Source organism: Eleutherodactylus coqui, chromosome 6, assembly GCF_035609145.1.
Source record: "Eleutherodactylus coqui strain aEleCoq1 chromosome 6, aEleCoq1.hap1, whole genome shotgun sequence".
NCBI classification, from domain to species: Eukaryota; Metazoa; Chordata; class Amphibia; order Anura; family Eleutherodactylidae; genus Eleutherodactylus; species Eleutherodactylus coqui.
The window spans coordinates 219511500-219539175 of NC_089842.1; the positions used below are offsets into that span (position 1 = coordinate 219511500).

General features: G+C 50.3%; 3 protein-coding genes across 3 annotated transcripts; 2 read left to right on the plus strand and 1 right to left on the minus strand.

The window, feature by feature from the left end:
• Positions 1–4104: 4104 nt before the first annotated feature.
• Positions 4105–6599, minus strand: RPS27 (ribosomal protein S27). Its single transcript, XM_066608812.1, has 4 exons — positions 6501–6599; positions 5940–6048; positions 5750–5860; positions 4105–4307 (listed from the first exon to the last, which is right to left on the minus strand). Exons 1-4 carry the CDS (start codon positions 6504–6506, stop codon positions 4279–4281), a joined length of 255 nt encoding a protein of 84 aa, XP_066464909.1. The 5' UTR covers positions 6507–6599; the 3' UTR covers positions 4105–4278.
• A 3580-nt stretch (positions 6600–10179) lies between these two features.
• RAB13 (RAB13, member RAS oncogene family) lies at positions 10180–15576 on the plus strand. The gene is made up of 8 exons (XM_066608813.1): positions 10180–10426; positions 12516–12576; positions 12778–12838; positions 13038–13115; positions 14233–14322; positions 14399–14464; positions 14544–14594; positions 14666–15576. The coding sequence occupies exons 1-8, from the start codon at positions 10303–10305 to the stop codon at positions 14738–14740; spliced, it is 606 nt and encodes a 201-aa protein (XP_066464910.1). The 5' UTR covers positions 10180–10302; the 3' UTR covers positions 14741–15576.
• A 3666-nt stretch (positions 15577–19242) lies between these two features.
• JTB (jumping translocation breakpoint) lies at positions 19243–26589 on the plus strand. The gene is made up of 5 exons (XM_066608814.1): positions 19243–19397; positions 25619–25668; positions 25754–25839; positions 25932–26011; positions 26079–26589. The coding sequence occupies exons 1-5, from the start codon at positions 19348–19350 to the stop codon at positions 26233–26235; spliced, it is 423 nt and encodes a 140-aa protein (XP_066464911.1). The 5' UTR covers positions 19243–19347; the 3' UTR covers positions 26236–26589.
• Positions 26590–27676: the final 1087 nt, after the last annotated feature.

Consider the following 27676-nt stretch of genomic DNA (forward strand, 5'->3'; position numbering starts at 1 on the left):
TATAGGCCTCCCGTTGTGACCGGTGAGGATCCCCCTGCCTGGACCCGCACACGTCAGTTCAGGGGTGACTTTACACCCCCCCCCCCCCCCCCGTTAACACCTTCCTGCCACTGGATGGCAGTTACATCTTAGGTGGGAAGCTGTAAAAAGTAAACCACTTGCGAAATTGATCATTTCTCTTTCTGCCTTCAAAATAAATTTCTAGGTTCTACATTATATGCCCCCAACATAGTACCAATAAACTCCAGCAAAAGGAAAACACAAGTCGCCGTGCGAATGGAGAAAATGAGTCATAGCTTCAGCACAGTGCAGATGAAAATCCCCAAATCATTGTGTCCTTGGGGCCAAAATAGTCTGTCACCAATGGGTTAAAGGGGAGTCCTAGAGCACCACAGATTAGATTTATGATCACAGGGGTGCACTATTTTTGTTTGCCCAGTTCCCCCTTCCTTGGCAGCCAGCCTGGGATGTCCCTGCGGCCCCATCCTCTGCTGTCAGTGCACATGCTTATGTGGCGGTTTCCTGACTCTGTGGCCCCTCTCCTCGGAGCCCGTAACCATAGTGTGTGGTCCTAGCGGGCTGGAAGGTCTCTGAGCAGCAGAAGAATCTGGAAAGGGTTACAAGACCATAACCCTTATAAGGTGCCGTTCTCTACAGCAGTGAACCTTCCCTGGAGCCGACCAAAACGTCACCAAGAGAGCATCGAGGAGGTCACAACCCAGCTAAACATCTTAAGACCCGCAGGCAGCGCTTGTCTCAGCTCAACGTACAGCAAGAAAGAAAGGCAGAAAAAAATGGCCCAAACCACTGCTGACCCACAAGAACACAAAGCCTCGTCTCACCAAGAACCACCCAAGACCCTTAGGCTAATTTCACGAGGGCGATATCGGCCCTATTTTGCACTCGCCAACATGCAATTTCCCCGCGGATGGGAGGTGTTTTTGTATCAAGACCGCCTCACATGACTTCGGGGAAGTAGCAGCAGGATCGTGGAGTTTCTCCCATTATCACTGGGCGATGGTGTATTGACCCACGTGCACCCGGCTCGTGGTGTGATGCTGTCGTTGGCCCCATGGATGACAATGGAAGATAGGACATACCGTGATTTGTATCCTGCATCGCATCATGGTGCAATGTGGGAAGAACATCGCTCACATGCCTGCCACCATTCAGAAGAATGAGATTCATATTCGTGCGTCGCGCAACACATAAATCTTGCACAATTTTTTTGGTTGTGCGAGAACGGCTTTCGGCTAACATTCTGTGGATCGAAGAGGATTGAAAGACGCAGGTCCCGTTATAAGAACATCACGCCAGCAGTCAGGGGCCGGACCTGGACAACGTCATAGATGGAGCAATGAATTCTGCTCTATCACACTGTCCGTCCGTGACCTAAAGCAGAAGCACAGTTGGGTTTGGCAGCAGGACGAAGATCTGAAGTGCATTTGAAGATTCCTAAAAAAGACGCATTTTGTGTCTTCATCGTCTATGACCATTAGTTGGAAGATTAGTTATATATAAAGGTTTCTAATGAGCAAAAGAACCCAGAGGCCTAAGAGACGGCATCAAGGTACAGACACCGGACTGAAAGATTCCCCCTACAGCAGCCGGACTCAGACTATAAACTGACCCTACTCTGTTCTAGAATCATGAGGGAAAGACCCAACGCGTGCCCTCAGGGACGTAACTAAAGGCGCCCGTCTACACGTCACAACCTCTAAATGGAATAGCAGCAAATGACCTCCCTGTCACTCTAACCCAAATATCTATTGTGTTTCCTTCTGCATAAGCCAACAACCGATGTCACCTTCCAGAATATGTAGCCAGTGGTGATGGAGGGTCTATTATTGCCCACTGCCACGGCACTGTAGACTGCACTACCTAGCTAATGCACTGTAGTATCCTAAGATTTGAATGATCACATCTTCAAGTTTCCTTCAGGGATTAAAAAAAATATTGTAGCAAAGTTCAATAAATTTAAAGAAAAAAAAGTCCATTTAAAAAAATGCATCCCCCCCCGAAAACCCCATTTTGAATGGCAATATACCACAATAATTTTAAAGCAGCACATAATGGATATTACTGTGTTTGTAACAACCGGCCAGTGAACATCTTGTGTTAGGTCACACGGTGAAGGCTGTAAAAATACCAACGCCAGAATTATTTTCTTCATCTAACAAAAACTGTAGTAAACAATCCAGCGCTCCCCTGTACCTCCTACTGGCAGCAATAAGAACTACAAGTCTCCCCCCAGCCCCATAGAGCTGCGCCGCTGGGATACAGAAACGATCTGGCTCTGAGACAGACGCCGCCGGCGGCTTTCCTTCAGAAATGTGTTTTTATTGTGCTGAAGTAGTAAAAACATTAAACCTCTCTCTAAACTTGGCCCAGTAATCACTAAGGGTATGATTACCGGATGGGGACCGCTGTGAAAACACAACAGCAGAATATATGGGGGCCTTCTATCTCCCCCCCCCAAAACTGTAATAAAAGCCCTACTGCACGATATGTCCCCCAGAGTACAGCCAGTAACATGACATTATATGTCCCCCAGAGTGTGTCCAGTAATATATATACACCCCTCCTCCAGCTGTCAGCAAGTGATGGCTCTTGCAGCGAGATGATGATGGTTTGGCATAGGCCAGTCATTATGTGCACCCCAAACCTTCAACCAGCAGGTGGGGAAGGGGAGCAGACCTCTACTCTCCTGCACACAAGTTAACGGACAACATGGGTGATAACAGAGAGCATTGCTGATGGGGTTGGCAGCCACCGCTAGTCCAATCGCCCATTCACACATAGCAGCCTGCAAGTGACATAACCACATGGTGCCACCCAATCCCTGCCCACTGTGGTTATACAGTCTGGTCACATGATCAAAAATCACATGCAATTTACACCCGTTACACACTTACCGCCCACAACCTACCTTTGTTGTACAAGCGAGCTTAGTGCAATGAGAACTCCAGCAGATGACTTGTGGCGTCACATGACTACATTTGGCCCCCCTCGGGGAGCAGTAGGTATTACAGATACTAAACTACACTAAGTCTGTGCGTAGCCCATCCCTAACGATGGCTGTCAGCATCACCAGTCGAGCCTGCCCTGTAGTGGCAGTTCATGGGACAGGTGAGGCACTCCAGTGCAGGCGGCGCTCATTTACAGGGCATACTTCTGCTCCGTGTAATCCGGACATTTCTCACACACTTCAGAGTTGTGGTCTGAATTACGGATCCCAAAAGACCATTTACACCATTGGGACTACATCTGCGCAGTCAGGCATTACAGCAATTGGACCTACATGTTTTATGCTTACATGAAACACGCCATAAAGACATGCAGAGTAACAACCTGCGCCACAGCAGCAGGAAGTGGTATCCTCCATCGACTACACCGGCTCCACCCATGTGAATGAGCCCTAAGGCACCTGTTACCGAGACACCACACCTGACACCGCAGCGTTTTACTGCAATTTTGCATGGCATTTTCTAAATGCCAATTACAGCGGTTAGCGCAGCCCTTACCTGGGATGAGCGCTAAAAACAGAGCAGACCGCGCTCAAAAACACCCACCAAAACCACGTGGAGCGTTGTACCGTTGGGGGGGGGGGGGGGGGGGGGGGGGCTGAAACTCTGCGCTGATCACAGAGCAGAGCAGGACTGGCCGTGACCATGTCCTTACCTCACCACTCCAGGCAGAGGCCCCACTCCTACCTGTACAAGACCTCTGCTTACCCTCAATAAATGGAAAGCATACCCCATCCAAAGGCGGAGCGGTCTCCCATGAGCGGCACGCGCTTGCTGAACTGGTCCCAAACGCTTTAACAAGTCTGCCGATATTGTTACAGTGTATTAGCGCAGGGAACTAGCAGCAGGATGGACAGCCCTGTAACAAACCCTCAGATGTAAGCAGCACAGACGGTTTTCAGCATCTAAATATCAGATACATTAAAAGAATGTCTCCATTCACTGAATGCAAGCAGAGATCTTGAAATGGTAACAGTCCCCTGTCTCAGTTTCCATTCCTCCCGTATAGTGAAGGACCGATGCCAACCAATCGGGAAGCTCCTTACAGCCGCCGCAGACATGAACACACAGCAGCGGGATCTTTTAATACGATTTAATGAAGAGAACGAGGGATCACATGACCGGCGCCTCCAACGACTCCGACATATTACTGAGCGCAGAGACCATTTGTATCCAAAATTTATTGACAGTCGAGGGAAGGCTGCAGAGTGCTCCCGCCCGCGCAGCCTGCTCTCCAGCCGCAGGACGTCACCTAGTGCTGCTTCCGCCTGAAAGAACAACCTGTGGAGAAGACAAGAGAAGGTCAGCCAAGTAGCAGAGCGCCTCGTCCCACCCACGGCCAGCACCCAGTGATGTCAGAGAGGGACCACCAGCACCGATGACCTCACCAGAGTCAGTACTGATGACATCGGCGGTCAGACTGACCACCGACACAGATGACATCACCGCAGAGGCTCCAGATTGGCAATCAGCAGTGATGACATCACACAATGAAGCCACAAGGGACAATGGGTCTATGAGTTGTACACTGGCCTGCGGAGGTCTGCAATCACTGGTCATATGAACCAACCAGGCACCGCAAGGCTCCGGCCAATAGGGCGCAGATGCGCGTCCGACTGTCGGGCTCCACTTTAGACTCCGGCACCCCAGGAGCAGATTCCACAAGGGCTTTGTATCAGAACGCCCTTCCAGTCCCTGCTGACTTGCCCTAGCATGCCACGCACCGTGGCCGCTGCAGCGGGGCTCCGGGCGCATCATGCAGCCATCTTGGAAGAACAAGGCTGCAGGAAAAAGCAGATACATAGGCAGAAAGATGGTGGCAGTTATACCCCCTCCCTTCAGAGGGTCGCTGTAAAACATTTGGTGCCCTGAGGCTGTACGTGCGCTGCATTTCAACCTATCGCTACGATCTTTACTAGCCTGGCGTACGTTACGGTAATCTGCCGCCCGCGGATGAGAACAGAACTAGTGGAAATGTGGCACAGCTATGCGCAAAAGTTCATGGCCATCACCCTGGAAACTCAACGCAGACACGTTACATTTCTCCATATGGCCTCACTCACACAGGCGTTTGCAAAACCGCTGCGTTTTGGCTGAGTTTTCAGTACAGCAACCTGCGTTTAATGCTATAAAAACGCAGTACAAGGTTTTTGCGCGGTTTCAGCAGTGCTAAAACTGCAGCCCATTCATTCCAATGGGAGACACGGCTGAAGACGGCCAATAGAACAGGAAACGCTTTCAAAATGGGAGTGTTGTACAGAGTTTAGCGCAGCGCTAAATGCTGCACAAAGACACCTGCGTGAGGGGGGCCTGAGGCCCCCCTGTGCATGGGCGTTGCGGTATTCCGCGGCACATCACCGCATGAGCCGCAGTCAGCAGATGATCTCCACTGTCAGGTAGGCTGACCGCAGAAAATCGCCAATTGCCAGCCATGAGCGGAGAATCGCAATGATTCTCCGTTCATAGACAAGGGGCCGGCGCTTTCCATGGCAACGCTATTGAAAGCTTCAAACGGGCGCAATTTACCACCGGCGAAATCATGCCTGTGGCCAGGGGGCCTAAGAGTCATCAGGCGACGACTTAGACCGCCGTAATGAGACCACCCTCCCCCCAGTTCTCCACAACATGACATGTAGCAGAGGACGCGCAGCCTGACGGACCCCTCAGCCGCCCAGACAGGAGTCCGGGCAGCGGGTTTCTACTCACTGACTGCAAGCACTCACCCTCTGTCAGTCGCGCCTTGCCCCCCGTGGGCTGGCAGAGGACAGTGGAGCAGCCGACACATAGGACCACCGTCTGCGCGTGGCTGAACACCGTGGTGATCTTGTAGCAACCTGTAGGGAGACGGGGGACACAATAAGACATCGCACAGGAAGGAAGGAACACACACCCCCTGCAGAGCGGCGCCCTCACCTGGACACTTGACATCCATGAAGTAGGAGTTGGGGCTCTGGACCAGACGCTTCTTCTTGTGCTTCCTCTTCTCCTCCTCAGGGGAGGGGTGCAGGAGGTCCTTAGCGAGCTGCAAGAGAACACAAGGAGTCAAACATCAGACCCCCAAACAGACACCCCCAGATGGACTCCCAAACCCTGCATGCAGAGACGGCTGTGAGGACTTCTGTATTGTTTGGGGCCAATTTGTTACTATGGTTACTGGGACGTTGCTCTTGGAAATCTCAGGAGCCCCTCGGTCATTATGTGGCCCCTGGGGGCCACAGCAATCAGCACTGGTGGTGGGGGTCCCTGGAGACGTCCCAGTTACCATAGTAACAGCTGGATGCGCTCACTGCACAAGTCCTCATCCTCCCCCTCCCCTCCCCTCCCACGGGAAGAGGCCTCACTAAGCCACAGCGGGCTGAAGGCCCCGGTGAGCAGTGGGCACCTCCGGTCTCCCCTCAGGGCTTCCTCACCGCCCCCCGGCCTCGGGTACGACTAGGTACCGCTAGGCCCCGCCGCAGCCGCCACGACACTCACAGGCATGTTCGCGTGATGCGGCCGTCGCAGAAAAGGAGGGAAACCGGAAGCTCGGCGCCATATATACAGGATAGGCCGCGGCTGCCGGAAGTGACGTAGTATCGACGGCAGGATGCCATGTTGGTAGGGGCGCCGGAAAGCTTTCGTATTAATATGGTGTGGGGACGCAGTCACGTGGGGCGCATGGCGATCGGGGGAGCCGTGTAACTCCGGCAGGGGGCAGCAGACATAATGCAGTGTAATGGAGGAGACTGTGGGCGTCCATATCTGGGAATCAAGTCTTTTGTCCAAACAACGGATAAAAATGTAGCGCTTCATAGATCCACGGGCTGCAATGGGTTAAACGTAGTCAGACGGCGCGCCGCGGGGTTTTAGCGTTACATTGCTTCCCGCCAGCATAAACCACAGAACTTTATATATATAAAAAAAGTGTCCGGATGCAGATCGTCGGAGTTAACCCTTTACATGTGGAGTCGGTAGTCAGGCTGCCGGGGTCCGAGTTCTCTCGTTAACGGTGATCATTGAAGGAAGAACAAGAGACACGAGCCGTCGGCACCACTATGCCCTTCCTGGAGAGTCCAGCCCAGTGCTAGGTTTTTGTATAGTGCGAGCCAACACAAGGGTCTACTGGAAGCGCTGCTTCTCTGCGGATTTTCGCACCAACGGCCCCCATAGAAGTCACAAATACACAAAGAGGTGCCGCAAAGCAAACACGTCTGGAACTCATTAACCATTCCAGCAGCGCGTCTTGTTTGCTGCCGGAAAATAAACTTGACCTGCGGGCGGAAAAAGTACAGTAAAATACGCAGATTCGTTCTACAAATATACAGCGCTGCACCGCGCAAATGACAGTGATAAAATCTATACCACGCATATGATCTTATGAACGCGAGCGTGCTCTACGGGCTCCTGCACGCTGGCGATCGTGATTGTGGCGCGATTTTATTGCCAGTGTGAAGGCGCCCGTAAGGCTGTATTTTCACATGCGAGTGCGGTGTCAGTCCAGGAAACTCCGACCGATATCGCACTCTTAAACCCCCGCTGTCTCTGTGAGCGTGACGCACTTCCGCGTGAAAATAACGTTTCAATAGGGAAAGATTAAAATTGCATCGCATGAAACGCTAACGGACAACAAGTGCGATTCGTAACTCGCCTGCGGCAAATAATCCGTGATATTTCTGCGATCTCTTGCAGGACACGCTGCAGTTTTCACGCCTCCCAGCATCACGGTGCAAGAGGAACAAGCCGTGTAGAGGAGCCCCTTGGAAACAAAGGGTTAATACCACAGGAGTTCTGTGCGCCATACAAACACACAGAACTCATGTCATTTTATCCCCCTTGCAAATAAGCCCTAAAGCGCGCACATTTTTATCATGTGCGTTCCTGGACTGTACACGGAAGCGTAAGTGTGGGCGGCCCTTCAATCCATTAAAGCCTATTGTTCTCCTGTGATAGCGCAACAGGAGCCATTGTAAAGCAATTAGAAGAGTAAACAGAGTGGCGCAGAACGTTACCGCGGTGATGGCAGCAAAAAATAATTTATTTTTCAAACGTGAAGCGCCGCGCGCATTCCCTGCCATCCCACTGATCTGCAGCTTTCAGGTTTCATTCCGTAATACGCCCCAAAATAGGAATGTTGTACTCTTTTTTAACGCAGGTCTGGAGACCCTGATGCAAGTGTATATTACGGGGTGTGTAATGTGGACTGTAAATACGCCCGTGTGACTGCGCCTTCAGAATTCGCCATAGAATTTTCCACGGCAAATTCTGCCTCAAAACCTGCGTCAACATCCGCAGTTTCCTGCCGTAGTTTGTAGCGTGGATCCCTATGACGTCACTTTTTGCAGTGGAAATGTGATTTTCCGCATTGGGATTTTGCACACGGACCAGGCAACTTCTAAAAACTGTGGCAGAAAGCTGCAGATGTTTACGCTATTTTTGAGGCGCATTCACCGTTTGAACTTATCCATTGTTGCTTAGGGTGCCTTCACACTTGCGAGTAAAATCACGCGATTTTCACGCAATGCGAGAGTGAGTGAAAATGCAGAATTATGAAATAAAGACCTGCCCACTCCCCTCCTGTTCCACGCGCTGGCCTTCGGTTTCTGCTCCCTCTCCTCCTGTGCTGCCCGCTATCCTCTGGTTCCTGCCTACTTCCTTAAGGCCCATTTAGACACAACGATTATCGCTCAAAATTCACTTAAAAGCCGTCTTTTGAGCGATAATCGTTGTGTCCGACTGCACTGACATCATGCAGTTTTCGTTAAGCCGTCGCTCATCATTGTCCTTCAGCATGCTGAAAGAGAACGATCAGCCTTATCAGGAATTCACAGCGGGATACAGCTGATACTATTGTTTCAGCTGTATTCCGCTCCCTGAACACAGGTGGGGTATGAAGAACACAGCGGTCCAGCTGTGTTCTCCATACCCCGCTCGGAGTGCTCGGCTGTATAACAACCGGGCGCTCCGAGCAGAGAACATCTGTATGCAAAAGACAAGCGGCTCCTTTCCTGTCCTGCCTGCTCTGTTCCTCCCCTGCCCGCTCCCCTCCAGTCCTGTTTGTTCCCTTCCTGTTCTGTCTGCATCCCCTGGGGTTTCTGCCCGTACCCCTCCAGTTCTGTCGACTCCCTTCCTGTCCTGCCTGCCCCCCTCCTATTACTGCCCACTACCCTACTGTCCTGCCTGGTTCCCTCCATTTCTGTCCGCACCCCTCCAGTGCTATCCGCTCCCTCCCTGTCCTGTTCGCTGCCCTCCTGTTCCTGCACGATCCCCTGTTGTTCCTGCCCGCTCCCCTCTAGTTCCTGCCTGCTTCCCTACTGTTCCCACCCGCTTCCCTGTTGTTCATGCTCACTCCACTCTTGTTCTTGCATGCTCCCCTTCTGTCCTGTCTGCTCCCCTCTTGTTCCTGCCCGCTCCCCTCCTGTGCTACTGACAAGATCCATGCCTCCTGACTTTCAAACAATTGGGACAAGTACCATGGCATTTCTTTTTACATTAGGCCACGCCTTCTGTCTACCCTCACAGTACTGATGCCTCCGATACCTGCCGTGTGTGGTGCAGTTGACCACATCTTTGCCCCTCGTCCCTGCACCATGCCCCCCGATTCTCACTTACACGGGCGCTCTTGCTTTCTCCTTTCTTCTCTCAGGCTAATTTCACACGGGTGATGTCAGCCGCGCCGGAGGATTGCAGAGTGTTCCCTATGGCTTTAATTAGGAAACCCCGCATTGCATCGTGCGCACCTGACGCGTTGCGTGATGTTTTTCCTGCCCCATTGGGTGAGGCACTCCGAGGGACATCAAAACATAGGACACGACGCGATGCAGGAAAAAAAATCGCTTCTGTATGACTCTATTCAGAAGAATGGGTTTCTTATTCGTATGATATTTGCGCAATACACAAAACTTGTGCGATTTTCCCGGCCGCGTAAAAGCTACCTCATGTTGTTTCTCTCTATTTTTACTTGTCTTTCTTCCTCTTGTACAGTTTCTCCTTCTTTTTCACTTTCTCCCTCTTTCTCTCTTACATTTTCTCTATTTCTCCCTTTCCCCCTCATCTCCCAATGTGTTACACTTCTCCCTGTCCCCTCCCTGTGTGTCCCAGTTATTCCTGTCCCCCTGTGTGTTGCCCTGCCCTGTATCCCGGGTGGAGTGCCGCCTCTTCCTATTATTTCCCTCATTCCTGCAGGCTTTCCTCTTTCTTCAAGCATCTCGTCCAATCCTGAGTTGTGCCTTGCTGGCTCCTCCTCCTTCTGGGCTCTTTCTTACTTTTGCTCAATTTTTGCCTTCCTCTCCAGGTCAATATGGCCAAATCGTACGACCACCTCTTCAAGCTGCTGCTGATCGGGGACAGCGGGGTGGGGAAGACCTGCCTGATTGTTCGCTTCTCCGAGGACAGCTTCAACAGCACCTACATCTCCACCATAGGTGAGTGTCAGCTCTGTAGACCAGCCCTGCACAGGTATATAGTGTATTATCATGTGTTGTGTCACTATGTACATTGGATGGTGTTGTTGTATCCTACATGCTGGATTATATTTGTGCTGCTGTGTTACTACATTGTATCTAGTTGTGTGATGTGTTACACTGTCTTCTTGTATCCACTGCATTCCTGCTGCTTTATGTCCTTCTCTCTGGTTTCCTGGCGGTTGTTGCTGTTTCTCTTCCCTCTTTGTGTATCCTGTGTGTATTGTGTATGTTATATGTTCTGTTGTTGTATCCTGTATGTGTTGTGTAGCAGTTTTGTTACTCAGAGTTGTTGCTTGTTTTTTATCTTTCTTTGTGTTGTTGTATCATGTATTGTGTTCTACGTTCTACATTCTTGCACCCTGTGCCTCTTGTATGATATTATCACTGTTGTCCTCTTGTATCCTGCATATATTGTATGTTGTGTTATCACTGTTGTCTTTTTGTATCCTGTATGTATCGTATATGTTGTATGTTGTGTTATCACTGTTGTCTTTTTGTATCCTGTATGTATTGTATATGTTGTATGTTGTGTTATCACTGTTGTCTTCTTGTATCCTGTATGTATTGTATATTGTGTTATCTCTGTCTTCTTGTACCTTGTATGTATTTTATATGTTGTGTGTTTGTGTTATCTGTCTTCTTGCATCCTGTATGTATTGTATATGTTGTATGATCCTACTTCTTGTATCCTGTATGTATTGTATGTTGTGTTATCTGTCTTCTTGTATCCTGTATGTATTGTATATGTTGTATATTGTGTTATCTCCGTCTTCTTGTATCCTGTATGTATTGTATGTTGTGTTATCTCTGTCTTCTTGTATCCTGTATTTATTGTATGTTGTGTTATCTCTGTCTTCTTGTATCCTGTATGTATTGTATGTTGTGTTATCTCTGTCTTCTTGTATCCTGTATGTATTGTATATGTTGTATATTGTGTTATCTCCGTCTTCTTGTATCCTGTATGTATTGTATGTTGTGTTATCTCTGTCTTCTTGTATCCTGTATTTATTGTATGTTGTGTTATCTCTGTCTTCTTGTATCCAGTATGTATTGTATATGTTGTGTTACCACTGTCTTCTTGTATTCTGTATGTATTGTATATATTGTATGTTGTGTTATCTCTGTCTTCTTGTATCCTGTATGTATTGTATATGTTGTATATTGTGTTATCGTTGTCTTCTTGTATCTTGTATGTGTTGTGTTACTACTGTCTTATTGTATCCTGTATGTATTGTATGTGTTGTGTTATCTCTGTCTTCTTGTATCCTGTATGTATTGTATATGTTGTATGTTGTGTTCTCTGTCTTTTTCTATCCTGTATGTATTGTATATGTTGTATCTTGTGTTATCACTTTGTTGTCTTGTTATCTCCGGTTTTGTTGCCCTGTGGCCTTGCGCTCTCTTCTATATTTCTCTCGTCTTCTCGTGGTTGTTGGTCATTCTCTGCAGTTGTCTCCTCTCTTCGCCATAGGCATCCCTCCACTTATTAGTTGCGCAAATTGTTGTGTATTTCTCTGATCACCGAACATTACAATGTGATCGGTCTGGCGAGACGCCGCGCTCATCCCCTTAATACTAGTCCTCACAGCGCGTCAGCCGCTCACGCCGCGTTCATATTGCGTCAGATGCCATCTTAGACCTATGTGACATCTTCTCCTCGGTGACGGGAGCGTCGTCTTCTGTAGCACTACCTTCCCTCCACCTGACAGATGTGACTACTGTTCACAGATGTAAGGGGTTCAGCCACGCCGGTTTCTGACTTCTCCCATATGATGCCGCAACCTTGCCGAGATTTCCTTGGTTTTATGGTCACATTAACAAAAGCAGGAAGGCGTGCGGCCTCCGATCCGCCGTCACTCAGGGCTCCTCATCTTCCTTCCTGCCTCTCGTCCCTGGACACTACATGGTGGGGGAGGGGTATGACAGACCTCTGCACAGATCGATGGGGACCCAGCTGTCCCAGCAGCCAGAACGTCAAATGGAGGGGCTGGTGGGAGGCTTCCTGTTTGCGATGATGGCATTTTATAAACATTTTCTTTCTGCGCAGGAATCGATTTTAAAATCCGAACGACTGAGATTCAAGGGAAGAAAATCAAACTGCAGGTCTGGTGAGTCAGCAAAGAGTCCAAGATGTTCTGCAGCAGCATTGCCTGAGAGAACACAGAGCGGGGAAGGGGTGATCACTGTCTCCTCTGTCCTCCATGATATTTACTGACTTCTGAATTAAAGTGGCGCTCTCCAATAAGTCATTCACCGTCGACTGACAAGATGGCCGCCACTCCTTTAAACTACTTTTTTTTTTTTGGCAGGGACACAGCCGGACAGGAGAGATTCAAAACCATCACAACGGCGTATTATCGGGGGGCCATGGTGAGTACCCTGCTGAGGAGTGGCATTGTGAGTGCAGCCGTAGGTCGTCCGGGAATTATGGTAAAGGTGGTTTCAGCGCAGAGGGCGCTAATACTATCGCCCCCTCATGTAGTGGAAATCTATGGACGGGGGATGTAAATGTTTGCTCCTGTAGAGCTCAGCTCCGGGGCGCAGTGAAACCGTCTGTTTGTGGTTGCAGGGGATCATCCTGGTGTATGACATCAGCGACGAGAGATCCTTCGAGAACATACAAAACTGGATGAAGAGCATTAGAGAGGTGAGTGACCGGAGGAGCATCTGAGGGACGATGAGGGGGACCTGGTCAGACTGTTCCATTCTTGTTGGAGAAGGACATTCTTGTGGGTGTGACCTGATTGGAATGTTCCATCACTTTTTGGGTGGGTACCTGATTGGAGTGGTTGAACTGCTCAATAACACATTGGGTGGGCACTTGGTTTCATTGCTTGTTGGAGAAAGGAGGGGTTATCTGGCTGGACCATTCTTGTTGGGGGGAGGGTGACCTATTTGATCTGCTCCACCACTCATTTGGTGTGTACCTGGTTGGAGTGTTCAATTCTTGCTGGCGGGAGGGGGGTGGATCATAGTTAGCCAGTTCCATCAGTCATTAGATACCTGGTTCCACTACGTATTGGTAGGGTTGACCTGGTTGAACTGCTCCAATGCTTGTTACGGGGAAGAATCGTTGATGACCTGGTCAGACTGTTCCATCCTTGTTGGTGGTGACTGTTCCATCATTCATTGGGAGGGTACCTGGTTGGACAGTTCCATTCTTGTTGTGGAAATTACGTGGTTAGACTGTTCAGTTGCTTGTTCGGGGGAGTGTAGATCGATTGGTTTGATTGTTCCATTATTTGTTGGAAAAGGAGGTAATGCCGTTGGACTGTTCCATTGCTTGTTGGGAAGGGGGTGGTGATCTAGTTGGACTGTTCCTTTGCTTAAAGGGAAGACGGCGGGGGTACGGCCTGGTTAGACTTTTCAATTCTTGTTGGGGGGAGGGATGACTGGTTTGGACTGTTCCATCACTCACTGTTCCATTTCTTCTTGAGAGGAGGAGGGGTTGATGAGCTGGTTAGAGTGTTCCATTCTTGTTGGGGGTAGGGTTGACATGATTGGATAGATTGTGCCATTGCTTATTTGAGGGAATGGGTGACAACCTCATGAAATCGTTCCATCATTTGTTGGGGGGGGGGGGGGGGGACGTCGGAGCCAAGACCTGGTTGGACTGTTCAATTCTTCTAGGGGTGACCTGGTTGGACTGTTCCATTACTCATTGGGTGGGGACCTGGTTGGGCTGTTCCATTGCTTTTTTGGGGATGGGGAGCTAAGATCTTGTTCGACACTTGCAATCTTGTGATGTGTAGTTCCTCCCGCAGAATGCAGCGGCGGGCGTAGAGCGAATGCTACTGGGGAACAAATGTGACATGGAGAACCGGCGGAAAGTCCCAAAGGAGCGTGGGGAGAAGGTGAGCGCCGTCCATCCTCGGGGGCGATGTCTCCGCGAGTCATGTGATAATGCCCTCTCTTTGCTCCTCTCATCAGCTCGCTAAGGACCACGGCATCCGCTTCTTCGAGACCAGCGCTAAGTCGAGTCAGAACGTGGACGAGGTGAGTGAGTGGGGTGACACGGGCACCGGGGTCCGGTCTGTGCCATCCCTCCACTAGGACGTCTCCTGTTTCTCTGCAGGCATTCAACGCACTGGCCACAGACATCCTGACGCAAATGTCCCGGAGGGCGGTGAGTACGGCCTCCGCATAGTGACTCTGTACGCCCCCCACACATGGCCGCTCATGCTCTGTTTCTTGCAGGCTCATGGAATGAAGGATCCGGTGGATTTACGAAGCTCTTCTAAGAAAGGAGGCAACAAGTGTGCTGTGATATAAGGATCCGCCAGAGGAGATCAGCGGTGCCTCCCCACATGGACGCCGCGTATCTTGACTCTCCAGTATAGAATTAGTCCGGCGCCGTCCCCGGGTCCTCCTGCCTCCGATGCCCACGGACGTTCCTTCTAGGTCATATAACATAGGAGTAGAGGACGTTATTACCCCGGGGGCGGGCCGTCATTGGACTGTGGACGTTGGTGTAGAGGTTTCCGTCCCCTGTAATATATACTCTCGCAGCAGTATGAGGGTCTTCTTCCAGGTTGGTGGGGGCCCCCAGACTGTGACCCCCGACCTCCAGGCGCTAATGATGGACACTGAGGAGCGTCACTAGGAGGTGGGGGATGGGGTGAAAGTTTGCAATGTGCTGAGTATGTGAATGAAGTAGCTGGAAACATGCTGGGAGTTGTAGTACTCCACAGGGCTTATCTGGAGACAAGTGGACGCCCCAAGAGAATTTACAGAATCTGCAAGTCCTCAGGTGGCCGTCACATGTGTCTCTTACTACAACACTGCTGTACTGTGCATCAGGGGCCTGGAGAAGCCGGGGCCCCGGAACAACCAATCACAATTCAGCTTTTACTTTCTCAGTCACACAAGGCAAATGAACCGTGGACCCTGATTGGCTGTTTTGAACGCTTCTGATCCTCGTGGCTTCTTTCTGTTCCTTGCCAGTAATAATAATAATCCCAGCAGGCCCCGGGGCCACTTTTACTGCAGAGCACTGATTGGTGGGACGATGGCAGAAGTCTGAGCCAATGGCGGGATATTGCGCTGCTCGCTGTACGGTAACGAGTCTCCTCGCAGCCTTGTATAATAAATGCGGTTTTCGAACATTTGCAATCGCTCCAATGTTATCTGTGTGTCTGGGGGAAGACTTTATCACACGCACAGCCCACCTCCACCTGACATCCTTAACCCCTTAGGGACGCGCCCTATTTTGGTCATAAGAACACAATGAGTTTTGGTGGTTTTCATCTCAACTTTTCAAAAACCGTCACTTTATTCTTCGATCAGCCGCATGAATAATAACCTTTATTTATATAGCGCCAACATATTTCGCAGCGCTTACAGAACAGGGGGAACAGAAACAAATCCCGGTTACATGTAGTAATCAGCTGATGGAGACAGTAGGGGCGAGAGGCATAATGAGCTTACATACAATAGATAATAGGGTGATACAGGAGGTAAAGGGGCTGGAGATGTGTGTGGTACGGCGGGGTGGAGAGTGAGGGGTGATATACACACAGACAATGGTCAGGCCGTATAGTGGCGGAATCAGTATGACTGCAGGGGGATATGGTATGCCTCCCTGAAGAGGTACGTTTTTAGAGCACGCCTGAAGTTGTGCGAGTTTGAGATTGCCCGGATAGTTTGGGGTAGCGCCTTCCAGAGGACTGGTGCTGCTCTGGAGATTCATGAAGATATTTCCTGCCTGATGAGCTGCAGGTTTATTGGTTCCATTTTGGATTTTTGATCACTTTTATTGTGTTTTCTTGGGGCGGTGAAACAAACAAAAAAAGTATATTGGCAGTTATCATTCTTTCTCAGTGTTTTCCGTGCAGAATAAAAAGTGGGTTCAATATATCGTACGGCTCATTACAGGGGCGATTTATTTAGTTTCTTCTTCTTTAGGCCGGTTTCACATGGGCGACAAAATGGCACGATTTTCTCGCGATGCGACAGTGCTGCAAATCGCTTGCGTGTGAAGCCCATCTTTTCCTATGGGTTCATTCACATGTTTTGCAGCCTGCTACATTGCGAGAAAAAAAAGTTGTGGCATGTTCTATATAGCCGCGATTTGAGGTTTTGTAGCCCATGTTACCTTATGGAGCCTTCCAATGTCGCACGAAAACGCGGTGATTGGTTCATCAAGTGCTGCAGTGATTGGCTGAGCCGCGGCACTCTAGGACCAATCAGATCCAGCACTTCCTAGAGGCGAGGATTTTGAACCCCTGACCAGGAAGTGCTGAGGGAAAACTACAAGCAAGTGTGCCTGGGACCTGAGGAGAGGCGCGGCAGAGGGACAGTGCCTGTTAGGTGATGTATTGTGGGTTTTTTTTAATGCGGCTAGGGCTTATTTTCAGGGTAGGGCTTATTAGTCAGGCCCCCCCCTCCTCCCTCCTGAAAATCTCTGCAAAGAACGCTACAAAGTTGCATGATTTTGTAGCGACACAAAATCATTATATTGCTGCGGGGAAACGCAGTGATATCGTACAGAACGCTGATGTGATATCGCTGTCGTCTGTGTGATACAGGCCCTAAACAAAAAAATGTAATTACATTTTTTATATCCCTCTAGGAGTCTTAAACCTGTAATTCTAAGATTTTTTTCTGATAATACACTGCAGTACTTTTGTACTGCAATGTATTATTAATATTTATAGCAATCACAGGCCATGGCAGACCCAGTTGTCATTGTCTGGCTGTCATGGCAACCCATTGGCCTTCCATGATTACATGGTGGAAGGTTAATGACATCACAGCAGGAGCACCCTCCCTCTGTGAACCCTTTACATGCTGTGATCAACACTGATTGCAACGTGTAAGGGGTCAGCAGGAATCAGTGTTCTCACTGATTCCTGCTATTGCAGTGGGAGGCGGGCTGTTAGTCACTGTGGATGGTGCAGGTTCAGCTTCTGAGACCGCGCCATCCATAGGAAGTAAGTTGACGTCCATTCGTGGGACACTTACATCCAGGAAGGGGACGAACTACAAACCAGTCCTTCTTGTGTAAATGCTCCTACTTTGTCCGGGCACCTGTTGTGGGGTAACCGAGGAACCGCAGGCCACAGCTGCTTGAAACAAAGGCAAGTCCATGTGCGGCAACTAGTGGTCATCTGCATACAGTTACCACCGTGCGTGCGGATGCCCCGAGGCTGAAAACGCAGCGTCCAGCTGGCCGCAAGCGAGGGCCGAGTTGTGATGTGCAGATGAAGGGTCCGAGTGGCTCTAGAACGTCCAATCTTACAGCTGTTCCCGGTGTGCAGTGGTCAGTACCTACCAGAAGTAGTCTGAAGAGGAACAACCGGTGACTGGATGATGGGCACCCGAGACTCACTGATGTGAGGGTGAAGCCCGTCTGTCTGGTCTGATTCCACAGAAGAGCGACTGTAGGACACATTACTGATGACGGCCCTGCTGGTGGTGATAGAAAGGTGTTGGATCACACAAGACTTCGCAGCTCGCTGTGTACAGGGGCAGCGGACTGGGCAGAGCGCCCATATGACTCCTGTCCACCACCGAAAGTGTGTGTGATGGGCATCAGAACCAGAGCTATAGAAGGCACCTGGTCTGATGGATCATGTGTTACATCATATGCTGGGAGCGGGAAGAGATGGTACCAGGGTGGGAAGAAAACAAGCCAGCAGGGGGCAGCGTGATGGGTGATGTCCTGCTGGGTACTTGTGTCTTGGCATCATGCGGCCGTCCGGAAGCGTCACTTACCTGGGGAGCGATGGCCCCTGGGGCAGGAAGAAGACAAGGCAGGAGGGCAGTGTGATGGGTGATGTCCTGGTAGGTACTTGGGTCCTGGCACCATGTGGATAGGGTTGCCACCTGGACGGTAAATAACCGGCCTGGACGGTATTTTTCCCGCCAGGCCGGTGCCGGTATTTTTTTTTTACCCGCCATATTACAGGCCAGTATTTTGGTCGGGCCCCGGTAATACCAGTATGCTACGTCTGCAGCATGTTCTCACGAGTGGATGCTGCTGTACCACCTAACATTGTACAGACAAGTCTCTCCTGGCGGTGGAATTCCCTAATGGCAGCGCCCTCAGCAGGATAATGTTCTGCACTGCAGGAACAAGACGGAGAGATGAAGGTGAAGACTTCTAACAGATCTCCTCCGACCCACGGAGGCCGCATGGAGCAATGCAGAATCTGGGGCTGATAGCAGAGGACTCCTCGGAGGTCTGCTGGAGTCCGGGCCTCCGCAAGGCTAAAACAAGGACTGGCAGCACCAGCGGGCCGGCTGGAAGTGACACCGGATCCCGCAGCCGTCACTGGTATACACTAATGAGATGGTAAGAAGCAAGAGACAGACGGCCGCACCATCAGATGGGGTCTGGCGGCACCCTGTATCCCCCATACTCACCGGACGCAAGGGGACGACCATTACATCCCGTGTAACACCATTACATCCAGCAGCAAGAGGGGTAACAACTCTCCTTAAGGAGACACCTAGGAGGTGAGTGAGGAGACTTATAAAGCCACACTGGCTCCCCTGGGGATATATACCCGCCCCAAGGCACAAGCCTCTCACCAGCCAGAAGCCTGCTGCACACTGATGGGGGGCAGAACCCCGAGAACAGCCGGCAGTGGATGGATACTGGCGTCTGCCCAATTCCCAGTCATGACTCTACATACCTGCGTAAAGGGTCGGCATTGGCTGCCATCCAATAGGTGGCGCTGCAGAGGAATGGTTCCATCTCCCTTATTTACATTATATCCTGCAATATCACTCATAACCACCAGAGGGCGCCGGAGTGCACAGGACGGATCCGCTATTCTTCCTCCAGGCACGAGAGGGCGCTCCCCAAACCCCGGACATCAGGAACAAGCCGGAAATTGTGATCATCCCGTAGCCTGAGGTTGGTGACCGAAGTTATGTTGGCAGCGTGGCTGCTGAGGAGCCTCATCGTGCTGAGCGCACATAGGTTGGTGCAGGGAGGGGGTTAATACCCATCATCACCGGCAGGGGGCCGCGTGATGCTCTGTCCTCAGTCATTCGTGTCCCCTCATCTCCTCCTGTGTGTCGCATTCATTAGTGTCCCCCTCATCTCTTCCAGGGTGTCACAGTCATTAGTGTTCCCCTCATCTATTCCAGGGTGTCACAGTCATTAGTGCCCCCCTCATCTCTTCCAGGGTGTCACAGTCATTAGTGCCCCCCCTCATCTCTTCCAGGGTGTCACAGTCATTAGTGTCCCCCTCATCTCTTCCTGTGTGTCGCAGTCATTAGTGTCCCCTCCTCTCCTGTGTGTCACAGTCATTAGTGTCCCCTCCTCTCCTGTGTGTCACAGTCATTAGTGTCCCCCTCATCTTTTCCTGTGTGTCAGTCATTAGTGTCCTCTCATCCTGTGTGTCACAGTCAGTGTCCCCTCCTCTCCTGTGTCACAGTCATTAGTGTCCCCTCATCTCTTCCTGTGTGTCACAGTTATTAGTGTCCCCTCATCTCTTCCTGTGTGTCACAGTTATTAGTGTCCCCTCATCTCCTCCTGTGAGTCACAGTCATTAGTGTCCCCCTCATCTTTTCCTGTGTCACAGTCATTAGTGTCCCCTTATCTCTTCCTGTGTGTCAGTCATTACTGTCCCCTCCTCTACTGTTGTGTCACAGTCATTAGTGTTCCCTCCTCTACTTTTGTGTCACAGTTATTACTGTCCCCCTCATCTCCTCCTGTGTGTCAGCCATTAGTGTCCACAATCTCCTCCTGTGTGTCACAGTCATTACTGTCCCCTCATCTCTTCCTGTGTGTCACAGTCATTAATGCCCCCCCCCCTCTTTTTCTGTGTGCCACAGTCATTCTGTCCCCTCATCTCTTCCTGTGTGTCAGTCATTAATGCCCCCCTCATCTTTTCCTGTGTGCCACAGTCATTACTGTCCCCTCGTCTTTTCCTGTGTGTCATAGTCATTAGTGTCCCCTCATCTCTACCTGTGTGTCACAGTCATTAGTGTCCCCTCATCTCTACCTGTGTGTCACAGTCATCAGTGTCCCCTCATCTCTACCTGTGTGTCACAGTCATTAGTGTCCCCTCATCTCCTTCTGTGTGTCAGTCATTAACGTCCCCCTCCTCTCCTCCTGTGTCACAGTCATTACTGTCCCCTCGTCTCTTCCTGTGTGTCAGTTATTAGTGTCCCCTCTCATCTTTTTCAGTGTCAGTCATCAGTGTCCCCTCATCTCCTCCCGTGTCACAGTCATTAATGTCCCCCTTATCTTTTCCTGTGTGTCACAGTCATTAGTGTCCCTCCCTCTCCTTCTGGGTGTCTCAGTCATTAGTGTCCCTCCCTCTCCTTCTGGGTGTCACAGTCATTAGTGTCCCTCCCTCTCCTTCTGGGTGTCACAGTCATTAGTGTCCCTCCCTCTCCTTCTGGGTGTCACAGTCATTAGTGTCCCTCCCTCTCCTTCTCGGTGTCACAGTCATTAGTGTCCCCTCATCTCCTCATGTCATTAGAATCCCCCTCCTCTCCTTCTGTGTGTCAATCATTAGTGTCCCCTCCTCTCCTGGGTGTCACAGCCATTAATGCCCCCTTATCTCCTGCTGTGTGTCATAGTGTCACAGTCATTAGTGTCCCCTCATCTTTTCCTGTGTGTCACAGTCATTACTGTTCCCCTCATCTCTTCCTGTGTGTCACAGTCATTACTGTCCCCTCCTCTACTTTTGTGTCAGTCATTACTGTCCCCTCATCTCCTCCTGCATGTCACTGTCATTAGTGTCCACAATCTCCTCCTGTGTGTCACAATTATTAGTGTCTTCTCCTCTCCTTCTGTGTCAGTCATTAATGTCCCCCTCATCTCTTCCTGTGTGTCACAGTCATTAGTGTCCCCTCATCCCCTCCTGTGTGTCACAGTCATTAATGCCCCCCTCATCTTTTCCTGAGTGTTGTAGTTATTAGTGTCCCCTCATCTCCTTCTGTGTGTCACAGTCATTACTGTCCCCTCATTTCTTCCTGTGCGTCTGTCATTAGTGTACCTCTCCTCCTGTGTTTCAGTCATTACTGTCCCCTCATCTCCTCCTGTGTGTCACAGTCATTAGTGTCCCCCTCAACTCCTCCTGTGTGTCAGTCATTAGTGTCCCCCTCATCTCCTCCTGTGTGTCAGTCATTACTGTCCCCTCATCTCCTCTTGTGTGTCACAGTCATTAGTGTCCCCCTCAACTCCTCCTGTATGTCACAGTCATTAGTGTTCCCGTCCTCTCCTCCTGTGTGTCACTGTCATTAGTGTCCCCCTCATCTCCTCCTGTGTGTCAGTCATTAGTGTCCCCCTCATCTCTTCCTGTGTGTCACTCATTACTGTCCCCTCATCTTCTCCTTTGTGTCAGTCATTACTGTCCCCTTCCCTCCTCTCCTTCTGTGTCAGTCATTAGTGTCCTCCTCATCTTTTGCTGTGTGTCACAGTCATTAGTGTCCCGCAATCTCCTCCTGGGTGTCACAGTCATTACTGTCCAGCTCATCTCCTGTGTGTCAGTCATTAACGCCCCCTCATCTCTTCCTGTGTGTCAGTCATTAACGCCCCCTCATCTCTTCCTGTGTGTCACAGTCATTACTGTCCCCTCATCTCTTCCTGTGTGTCACAGTCATTACTGTCCCCTCATCTCTTCCTGTGTGCTCCAGTCATTACTGTCCCCTCATCTCTTCATGTGTGTCACAGTCATTACTGTCCCCTCATCTCTTCCTGTGTGTCACAGTCATTACTGTCCCCTCATCTCTTCCTGTGTGCTCCAGTCATTACTGTCCCCTCATCTCTTCCTGTGTGCTCCAGTCATTACTGTCCCCTCATCTCTTCCTGTGTGCTCCAGTCATTACTGTCCCCTTCCCTCCTCTCCTTCTGTGTCAGTCATTCGTGTCCCCTCATCTCTTTCTGTGTCAGTCATTAGTGTCCCGCAATCTCCTTCTGTGTCACAGTCATTACTGTCCAGCTCATCTCCTGTGTGTCAGTCATTACTGTCCCCTCATCTCTTCCTGTGTGTCACAGTCATTACTGTCCCCTCATCTCTTCCTGTGTGTCACAGTCATTACTGTCCCCTCATCTCTTCCTGTGTGTCACAGTCATTACTGTCCCCTCATCTCTTCCTGTGTGTCACAGTCATTACTGTCCCCTCATCTCTTCCTGTGTGTCACAGTCATTAGTGTCCCCTCATCTCTTCCTGTGTGTCAGTCATTAGTGTCCCTTCATCTCTTCCTGTGTGTCACAGTCATTAGTGTCCCCTCATCTCTTCCTGTGTGTCAGTCATTAGTGTCCCCTCATCTCTTCCTGTGTGTCACAGTCATTAGTGTCCCCTCATCTCTTCCTGTGTGTCAGTCATTAGTGTCCCCTCATCTCTTCCTGTGTGTCAGTCATTAGTGTCCCCTCATCTCTTCCTGTGTGTCAGTCATTAGTGTCCCTTCATCTCTTCCTGTGTGTCAGTCATTAGTGTCCCCTCATCTCTTCCTGTGTGTCACAGTCATTAGTGTCCCCTCATCTCTTCCTGTGTGTCACAGTCATTAGTGTCCCCTCATCTCTTCCTGTGTGTCACAGTCATTAGTGTCCCCCTCATCTCTTCCTGTGTGTCACAGTCATTAGTGTCCCCCTCATCTCTTCCTGTGTGTCACAGTCATTAGTGTCCCCCTCATCTCTTCCTGTGTGTCACAGTCATTAGTGTCCCCCTCATCTCTTCCTGTGTGTCACAGTCATTAGTGTCCCCTCATCTCTTCCTGGGTGTCACAGTCATTAGTGTCCCCTCATCTCTTCCTGTGCGTCATGCATTGCTGTCCCCTCTTCTCCTCTTTTGTGTCACAGTCATTACTGTCCCCTCATCTCTTCCTGTGTGTCACAGTCATTACTGTCCCGTAATCTCCTCATTACTGTCCCGCAATCTCCTCCTGGGTGTCACAGTCATTAGTGTTCCCTCATCTCCTCCTGTGTCGCAGTCATTAGTGTCCCTTCTTCTCCTCATGGGTGTCAGTCATTAATGTCCCCCTTATCCTTTTCTGTGTGTCACAGTCATTAGTGCCCCCTCATCTCCTCCTGTGTGTCACAGTCATTACTACCCCCTCATCTTTTCCTGGGTGTCACAGTCATTAGTTTCCCCTTATCTCCTTTGTGTCAGTTATTAGTGTCCCATCATCTCCTCCTGGGTGTCACAGTCATTAGTGTCCCCCTCATCGCTTCCATGGTGTCACAATCATTAGTGTCCCCTCATCTCCTTCTGTGTCAGTCATTACTGTCCCCTCCTCTCCTTCTGTGTCACAGTCATTAGTGTTCCCGTCCTCTCCTCCTGTGTGTCACTGTCATTAGTGTCCCCCTCATCTCTTCCTGTGTGTCACTGTCATTAGTGTCCCCTCATCTCCAGGGTGTCACAGTCATTAGTGTCCCCTGCTCTCCTTCTGTGTCACAGTCATTACCGTCCCCTCCTCTCCTTCTGTGTCAGTCATTACGGTCCACTCATCTCCTCCTGTGGGTCACAGTCATTAGTGTCCCCTCATCTCCTCCTGTGGGTCACAGTCATTAGTGTCCCCTCATCTCCTCCTGTGGGTCACAGTCATTAGTGTCCCCTCATCTCCTCCTGTGGGTCACAGTCATTAGTGTCCCCTCATCTCCTCCTGTGGGTCACTGTCATTAGTGTCCCCCTCATCTCTTCCTGTGTGTCACTGTCATTAGTGTCCCCTCATCTCCAGGGTGTCACAGTCATTAGTGTCCCCTGCTCTCCTTCTGTGTCACAGTCATTACCGTCCCCTCCTCTCCTTCTGTGTCAGTCATTACGGTCCCCTCATCTCCTCCTGTGGGTCACAGTCATTAGTGTCCCCTCATCTCCTTCTGTGGGTCACAGTCATTAGTGTCCCCTCATCTCCTTCTGTGGGTCACAGTCATTAGTGTCCCCTCATCTCCTCCTGTGGGTCACAGTCATTAGTGTCCCCTCATCTCCTCCTGTGGGTCACAGTCACTAGTGTCCCCTCATCTCCTCCTGTGGGTCACAGTCACTAGTGTCCCCTCATCTCCTCCTGTGGGTCACAGTCACTAGTGTCCCCTCATCTCCTCCTTTGGGTCACAGTCACTAGTTTCCTCTCATCTCCTTTGTGTCAGTCATTACTGTCTCCTTCTCCTGGGTGTCACAGTCATTAGTGTCTTCTTATCTCCTCATGAGTGTCACAGTCATTACTGTCCCCTGATCTCCTCCTGTGTGTCAGTCATTAGTGTCTCCTCATCTCTTCCTGTGTGTCAGTCATTAGTGTCTCCTCATCTCTTCCTGTGTGTCAGTCATTAGTGTTCCCAATCTCCTCCTGGGTGTCAATCATTACTGTCCCCTCCTCTCCTTCTGTGTCACAGTCACTATTGTCCCCTTCTCCTGGGTGTCACAGTCATTACTGTCCCCTTCTCCTGGTTGTTACAGTCAATAGTGTCCCCCTCATCTCCTCCTGGATGTCAGTCATTACTGTCCCCCTCATCTCTTCCTATGTGTCGCAGTCATTAGTGTCCCCTCATATCTTCCTTGGTGTCACAGTCATTAGTGCCCCCTCCTCTGCTGCTGTGTCACACTCGTTAGTGTCCCCTCATTTCCTCCTGTGTGTCACACTCGTTAGTGTCCCCTCATTTCCTCCTGTGTCACACTCGTTAGTGTCCCCTCATTTCCTCCTGTGTGTCACACTCGTTAGTGTCCCCTCATTTCCTCCTGTGTGTCACACTCGTTAGTGTCCCCTCATTTCCTCCTGTGTCATAGTCATTAGCGTTCTCCTCATCTTCTCCTGTGTGTCACAGTCATTAGTGTCCCCCGCATCTGCTCATGGGTGTCACAGTCATTGGCGTCCCCCCTCATTTTCTCGTGGGTGTCACAGTCATTTAGCATCCCCCTCATCCGCATGGGCTCTCTGGTAGCTGTGGGGTGCGTGGCGCAGCCGCTGGACCTGTCGTGTGTTGCAGTCATTTCTATCCTTCAGTGTTTCATTGTTGCACCCCTCATTGGAGCCTCTCGTCTTCCTTTTGTGTCCCCATAACTGCTGTCTTCCTGTTGTTTCCGCTCCTCATTAGCGCCCCCTTGTGTTCCGCTGTGTTTTCTAATTACTAGTGCCCCCTGTTCTTCTCTGTGTGCTCCTGTTGCTTCTGTCCCCTCGTGTCCCTCCGTTTATCCCTTTCATGGCGCCCCCGTGTGGCGTGTTTCCTGCTGTAATATCCATCCTCTCCCGTAGGTGGGCTGTGTCGTCTCCGGCGCAGGATCGAGAGCCTCGGGGAGAGTCTGGTATGTCTGTCTTGTTGCTTCTGCTGTTCTGTGACTTTTCACCTGATCAGGCGTCATGTGACCAGGTATCTGTCATGCGTTGCAGACACCCCAGTGTTGAGCACCCCCTGCTGGCAGGCAGAGGAATACACCATATCGAAGGAGTGCTACAGCTGTAACGAGTTTGAGACGGTGAGTGGCGGCACTCCTCCGGGAGTCACCTTGCCTGCAGAGCTTACACTCTACTCCCTGCACTGACCACTTGTGTTCCCCTTCCCCTACAGAAGACCCTCGGTCAGTGCAGCATCACCGGCTTCATCGAACAAGTCGCCTGCACCGCCTCAAACAAGTCCGAGTATAAGAGGTGAGTAACGGGGGTTCTGGGGGTTTTGCGCACCTTCAGCTGCTCTAACCTTGCCCCTCCCCCTTAGCTGTCGCTCCGCCCCCATGGAGAAGCGGGTTTTCTGGATGTTTGTGGGTGTCATGTTGGCGGGCACCGTTGCGCTCTCCCTCCTGGTGATTTCTCGGCAGAGGACGCTGGATCGGCGAGCGCGGGAGAAAGTGCGCAAACAGATCGAGTCCATATAACCGGTGACTATGAAGAGTGCGGGGGTCACAGTGGTCCCGCCCAATCGGAAAAGATGAGCGCCCCTATCTTTGGCCTTGCTGCTCCCCCTGTCTGTCCAGCATTACCCAGCGCACTTTACATTCCCTATGACGTATTTATTCCAATATGGCGGCTACGGAAATTTCCTCTCATCAGAACTTGACATGGTGACGAATATAAAGCCAGCTGACAAAATGATGAATACAGAAAAGGCGGAAAACGTGTGGCGACTTTCAAGATAACGATGACGGACGCAGCGATGGGGAACGGACAGTATTTATTAGACTTCTGTAACTTGTATTTGTTGTGGACAATAAAGTTCTAATATTTTTAAATTCGTTTGATTTGAACAATTCATTTTCAGCAATATTTTTTTTGGACACCACGAACATGAGCTGCTGCAAAGACTACACTACCCAGAATGCACCACAGCAGGAGCCACAGTCAGGGAATACTGGGAAATCGCACCTGTGCAGCCAGAAGAATAGTGAGTGCAGCTCTGGAGTATAATACAGGATGTAACTCAGGATCAGTACAGGATAAGTAATGTATGTACACAGTGACTCCACCAGCAGAGTAGTGAGTGCAGCTCTGGAGTATAATACAGGATGTAACTCGGGATCAGTACAGGATAAGTAATGTATGTACACAGTGACTCCACCAGCAGAGTAGTGAGTGCAGCTCTGGAGTATAATACAAGATGTAACTCGGGATCAGTACAGGATAAGTAATGTATGTACACAGTGACTCCACCAGCAGAATAGTGAGTCCAGCTCTGGAGTATAATACAGGATGTAACTCAGGATCAGTGCAGGATAAGTAATGTATGTACACAGTGACTCCACCAGCAGAATAGTGAGTGCAGCTCTGGGATATAATACAGGATGTAACTCGGGATCAGTACAGGATAAGTAATGTATGTACACAGTGACTCCACCAGCAGAATGAGTACAGCTCTGGAGTATAATATAGGATGTAACTCAGGATCAGTACAGGATAAGTAATGTATGTACACAGTGACTCCACCAGCAGAATAGTGAGTGCAGCTCTGGAGTATAATGCAGGATCAATAATGTATGTACACAGTGGGGTCTATATACACGTCTTCTACCTCTGCAGCTGGAGGGGGCAGATTGTTGGTGCTGCCGTTATTTTCAGATAAGATAGCAGAAAACAAGGTGATTATATATAAAATGTCTTTTATTGCTTTTCTGCAGATGGTTCGGGGTCTCGGGGATAATCTCGTACATACGGAGGATTACATTTAGGACCTGAGGGGAGGTGATGTCCCAGTAATCACCTGCAGGTCATCCTGTGTAATGTGGAGTGGTCAGTGCAGCCCCCGGATTAGCGGTGGAGCAGGAGATGAGCGGTAATGCTGCCTGCGGCATCTTCACAATGTGAGACTTGAGTCATCGCTGT

Excerpts from the sequence above, each read along its gene's own strand:
- RAB13 (XM_066608813.1), top strand. The coding sequence starts at position 10,303 with ATGGCCAAATCGTACGACCACCTCTTCAAGCTGCTGCTGATCGGGGAC. Across the intron at positions 10,427-12,515 it reads CACCTACATCTCCACCATAG|GAATCGATTTTAAAATCCGA; the intron begins GTGAGTGTCAGC and ends CTTTCTGCGCAG. Across the intron at positions 14,323-14,398 it reads CAAAGGAGCGTGGGGAGAAG|CTCGCTAAGGACCACGGCAT; the intron begins GTGAGCGCCGTC and ends TCCTCTCATCAG.
- RPS27 (XM_066608812.1), bottom strand. Across the intron at positions 5,861-5,939 it reads CATGGATGTCAAGTGTCCAG|GTTGCTACAAGATCACCACG; the intron begins GTGAGGGCGCCG and ends GTCTCCCTACAG. Across the intron at positions 4,308-5,749 it reads CAAGGCGCGACTGACAGAGG|GTTGTTCTTTCAGGCGGAAG; the intron begins GTGAGTGCTTGC and ends TCTTCTCCACAG.
- JTB (XM_066608814.1), top strand. The coding sequence starts at position 19,348 with ATGTTGGCAGCGTGGCTGCTGAGGAGCCTCATCGTGCTGAGCGCACAT. Across the intron at positions 25,669-25,753 it reads AGAGCCTCGGGGAGAGTCTG|ACACCCCAGTGTTGAGCACC; the intron begins GTATGTCTGTCT and ends CATGCGTTGCAG. Across the intron at positions 25,840-25,931 it reads GCTGTAACGAGTTTGAGACG|AAGACCCTCGGTCAGTGCAG; the intron begins GTGAGTGGCGGC and ends CTTCCCCTACAG.